The sequence below is a fragment of the Protobothrops mucrosquamatus genome, unplaced genomic scaffold (assembly GCF_001527695.2).
Source record: "Protobothrops mucrosquamatus isolate PMUCROS unplaced genomic scaffold, P.Mucros_1.0 scaffold111, whole genome shotgun sequence".
Lineage (NCBI taxonomy): Eukaryota > Metazoa > Chordata > Lepidosauria > Squamata > Viperidae > Protobothrops > Protobothrops mucrosquamatus.
Window position 1 is genome coordinate 237,946 of NW_015386483.1, and position 5,440 is coordinate 243,385.

The 5,440-nt window shown below is 35.3% G+C and overlaps 1 protein-coding gene across 2 annotated transcripts in view; it reads right to left on the reverse strand.

The window, feature by feature from the left end:
* The window catches only part of EGFR (epidermal growth factor receptor), a 111,734-nt gene extending 109,649 nt beyond the window's left edge, over positions 1-2,085 (reverse strand). For both annotated transcript variants that reach the window (XM_015812798.2, XM_015812799.1), the window contains exons 1-2: positions 1,939-2,085; positions 366-543 (exon numbers count right to left, since the gene is read on the reverse strand). In XM_015812798.2, coding sequence (XP_015668284.1) covers positions 366-543; positions 1,939-2,019 — 259 coding nt within the window. In that variant the 5' untranslated portion in view covers positions 2,020-2,085. The remainder of the gene's footprint in view (positions 1-365; positions 544-1,938) is intronic.
* Positions 2,086-5,440: the final 3,355 nt, after the last annotated feature.

Consider the following 5,440-nt stretch of genomic DNA (forward strand, 5'->3'; position numbering starts at 1 on the left):
TTTTAAATCGGGTTTTTTAAATCGGGTTTTTTAAGAATAATTTTAACTGCACAACTTTAAATATTGGTTTAATTTGGTTTTATCTGGTGGGGGTTGTAAATATGTCTATGTTTTTAAATATGTTGTGAGCCGCCCTGAGTCCCGTTGGGAGAAGGGCGGGATATAAATCAAAATAAATAAATAAATAAATAAATAAATACATGCCCATCCTGTCACAAGGCAATTCTTAAATGGTTTGCACAGAATCAAAACCATTCTTTCAAAAGTATAGATTGTAGTATTATGCTTACTAACAATTCAAAAATGTTTTTCTAATAATATAAGCATTTGTTAAATGTTTATTCTTTCCCTTCTAAATTTCTCACCTGCCAAGCGTCTTAATGGTAGCTCTTCAAGTCCCTTCGTACCATTGTGATTTAATAAAATTGCTAGTGCAGCATTTTCATAAAGTGTGTTCCCTCGTATTATCTGGAGATTCTCCAAAGGAATAGTTTTCACTGCATTCATTGCTATAACCACATAGCCAGCCACTTCTTGTATACTCTGGAAGATATGGAAGACAAAGATATACAAAATAAAGACAGAGACTAAAGCAAATTCTTTTCTTGGCTTTACACTTGCAAAGTATTTTTAGGAGCACCTCCCCAAATAAGTAAGATGCAAATTAAGTAATTTCCACATAGCATTCACAAATTCAATATAACTTATTAAGATTTACAGGGATAAATTCCAGAAATATAAGATAATGTTTATCTATTCTGTTTATATAGCTGGGACTCAAGATGTAATAAAGCTAAAACAACAAATAATCTTACAGAAATAAAATACAATTAAAGACATAAATAACCAAAATGTATTAAACCAGATAAGCTCAAAGTAAATTCTGTTCCAGTTCCTAGATGAAACACTAGACTTCAAAATCTTAAAATAAGCAGGCTGTGTTGGGGCCATCAGGAAATTGAAAGGGGGAATAGCATTCCACATCTCTTGGGTGCCATCAAATGCCATTAAGCTATGGGACCCAAGAATGCCAACTTATTAAAAAGGCAGAAATAATTGGAAATAGATGAGTTGCAAATGACCAACGCCTGTGTCATGAAGGGCTTTCATCACCAGTTCCTTGAATTGCATCTGAAAAGCCAGTGAAGTTTGCAAAGTAGCAGAATTATGGGGACACACAGAGGTATCCTCATTATTGTCTTCATTATTGTATTCTAAATGAGTTATAGTGACCTCTTATCAATTCATATTGACCAGAGTCAGTCCAAAAGGAAATCATTTGTTCTTTGGAAGGACAGATACTGAAGCTGAAGTTCAAATACTTTAGCTACCAAATGAACTTTGGCCATCAAATGAGAAGAAAGGACTCATTGAAAAAGTCCCTGATGTTGAGAAAGATTGAAGGGAAAAGGAGACGGGGACGGCAGAGGATGAGATGGTTAGATAGTGTCATTGATGCAATGAACATGTATTTGGGCAAATTCCAGGAGACAGTGGAGGACAGAGAGGCCTGGCGTGCTATGCTCCATGAGGTCATGAAGAGTCAGACATAACTTACCCACTGAACAACAACTAATCATAGGAAACCATACAATGGAAGTAAGAGCTTGCTTGAAATGCATATTTCTCATTGATTGTAATCTCTTGAGTAAATTTAATATAACAAAAAACCTGAGTTCCCCTTGTATTATTTAGAGCTCCCATAGTTAGCTCCAAGAATTAATGAGGGTGCAGACAAACTGCATGTAGAACATTAGAATGTAACAGAATGATATGTTAGGAGTGGAAAATAGGACTTTAATGTTTTGGAACAAATATCCACAACATAAAACTGATTCCTAATCCAGATACATATTGCTCTTTTCAAAGGCAAGTAAAGGCATTAAGGTTCTCTTCATCTCCCATTCACATTAGAACAATGTAATTCATTTTACAAACCTTCAGAAAAGTAAGGTTATAGTTGTAATCCACATAAGTGATTTCCAGATTGCCAAGCACTATTTCACAGTTCTCATACATCCTCTTAAGGTTGTTATAGTGGTCATCCACACTTGCAAGTTGAGTTAGCTTATTGCTTGTTCCTTGACAAACTGAACAAAGAATAAACATACAATAAACATGAAAATCCGCATGCAAAGCAGGTAAACTATGTGCAGAATATGTTTTTTCTTAATTATGTCAATATAAAGTTTCTCACTGAAATTATTCCCATCACTTGGGATCTGAACATAAAATTTAAAATTCCATCTATCTTCAACTGAAAACAGGAATGTTGTAGAAATATGAAGGCATTTTTATAATAGTTTTATGATTTTTATGATTACTTTTATAAAATATGCGCTCAGTTTTAATTTATATATTTTAAAATGTATATAAGTATAATAATTATAGTAGTTTGATTATTATTCAAACAATAATTCTAAAGGCATGCATTTAATAGTACTTGGAAAGGAAATGTAACTATTAACATATTTCAACCAATACCATTTCTTCAGTTGTAACAAATTATGATTTAATGTAAAATATTTAGACTATAAAATTATATTTAAATTATAGGGCAAGAGAAACAAGGACAAACAAAACAAAAACAAGATCCATTAATATATAAAAGGATGGATTTAAATATAAACAGCACCAGTATCAATAGATTAGCAAATAAACTAACTATCATTAAAATTAAGCAAATAAAGATTTTTGTGAGAAAACTGCAAATCAAAACTGTGGGATACAAAACATAAAATTCCTTATCTCTAGTGAATTATAATTTTCAGGGTTTTTATATCAATAACTAACATAAAATTTAGAATGCCTCATATATTGGGGCAATCCCAAGGACACTAAGAAGTACTTCGAAAGGCCTAATTATCCATTTTCATTGGGGAAGATTAATAGCTCTGTGTGGAGAACAATTAAGGTTATTAAGGCTTAGAGCTCAGTAAAGAAAATAAATTACTGTGTCTCACCCTCCATTGTTACCTATATAACAAACTGATAGAGATTTCTGACCTATGAAAGAAGAATTATTCATTTACATAAAATATAATTTGTATGAGATCTATCTTTTAAAGCATTTATTCTAGAAAAAATATTACCATTCATGTATGTATGTATGTATGTATGTATGTATGTATGTATGTATGTATGTATGTATGTATGTATGTTATTTTTATGCAGCATAATTTTAAATATTACTGCAGTCCCACCTTAGCCATGAAAGCCAGCTGGGTGAATTTGAGTTAGTCATTCTCTCCCAGCCCAACCCACCTCACAGGACTGTTGTTGTGAGGAAAATAGGCGGAGGAAGATGTGTTGGATATGTTTGCTGTCTTGAATTATCCCATGACAGCAATAATAATAAAAAACAATAACAAATATATTGTTAAAAATCCAATTTCAAGTCTTGGTAACTTACTTCTCATGTCTCATGACCTGGAAAGCAGCAAGTACTTGCAATGTTGATGGCAAGGAGCAGGCAATTAGACCCTGACTGCTTGCTTCAAATAGTTGCACTAAGTGAGAAACTACTTATCATACTTACTAGGGCTGAAATTGTTAGTACAGTCTTATTCAGCCTTTCAAAATCTTGTACTGATGAATTATAAAAAGCAATACAAGTCTTGAGGGATATTATATAGCCCCCTCAAATATACCAATATTTCTTATTCCATTATATCACTTATTCCATTATATTTCAAGAGTACCCGATTTAATGATGCACTGCTGTCACAGGAGAAATTTATATTAAAAATATTCTGAATGCACCCTTTTCATGCTAATTACTTTCTTTATTGGGGTAAAGAGAAAATTAAAACTATTGCAACTGCTACCACAAATTCAGATCAAAATAAATGATTAAAGTAAATAATGAAACAACAACAATGCACAGATTCGTATAAAAAACAATATGTAAAATAAAATAATTGTGAATACAATTCATATCCCAATTCACACCTCAAAATTAAACATGGTTCCTCACTGTAGGAAGCAGACATAATACACTAATCCCTGAGACTATGTTTTCACAAACTTTCTTAAAGCAAGATGGGAAAAGTCATCTGAAAGTCCGGGGCCAAGCTACAGTATTACACCAAACAGGACCTGTAACTGGAGAGGCATGACTTTGAATGGCAGAGAAACTAGCAAAATAATTTGATAATGGGTTGGGACCATGGGATTTTTTTTTCCACGAATGGTCTTCTCTTCCCTCTTAAAGGACAGGCAAGTAGTCAGTGGTTGGTAACAGCTTGTTTTTAAGCATTCCACTCTTTCAGTTATCACAGCCAGAACGGGTCTTGTGCAGCCCTACCATGGACCTCAATAGGAAGGTGTGGGAAAAAGAGTTTATTGTTTTTACAGAAACTGTAGAAGACATGCCTGTGAAGCAAATACATTGTATATATTTTAATCTCATGAGCCTCGCTTGAAGCTTGAGAATTGTATCTAGGAAGGTCTCTGCTATGCTGAAAACCGGTCCTAACCAGAACTTACTGATATAATAGCAACTTTAGAGACAACCCCTAGGAACTAACAAACATAAAAGGAAATTCGTAAATAAGAGAAGGGGGCGATAAAATTAGAGTAGTGGGAGATGTAATCAGGTGCAGAGATAATGTATTCATTTTAGAAGCTTTGGATAGGTTGTGATGACATGATTACAGTATGATTACTAACCCAATGAAGAAAAGGTGGGAGGTAAATTTGAAATGGCAATGGAGAATATAAAGAATGAATATTGTAGATTCTGGGTGTGTCCACTGTGTGCTTGCATGCACAAGGAGCACTCCCTTTGCAAAGGAGTACAAATAAATTACCATTGTTTTCTCTTGGAAGTTTTGGCTTGTGATTTCATTTTAACTAGACAACAAATCCCATAACTTGGGGGCTCGTCTGGGATTTTCCAGACAGTGGCAGGAGTCACTGAGCAAACACCAACTGGGAAGACATGTCCCATTGAGTTCAATGGTCCTATGTTGTGAATGATTGGTGAGTCCTGTATGCCTGTGGAATCCGGAACGGAGGTTAAGAGAAAGCAATCGTAAGGGGAAAGTCCTGGGGCATTATACAGTGGGCACTGAAGCACTGCAACTGGGCAACTCTGTGCACAGACCAAGGTAAGAAAATTTGGACTTAAGTACTGCCTTGGCGGTTGGAATATATAGCTCTGTGTGTTGGGGCCAGGTTGACAGGTATGTGGTGTGCTTGGAGCATGAGGTGATGTGAAGCCCCAGAAGTGGGCAGAACTGGACACACACTGGATCTAGTTTTTGTCTCTGGCCAGTGGCAGAGTGATCTGACAGTAGGGGAGATAGTGGTTGAGCCCTTGTCATGGTCAGATCATTCTCTCCTAAGGTTGGTTTTCCGGACCGCTCCCCCTCGCCGCAGGGAGACGGAACCACCTAGATGGTTCCGTCCCAGGCGACTGATGGACCCTGAGAGGTTC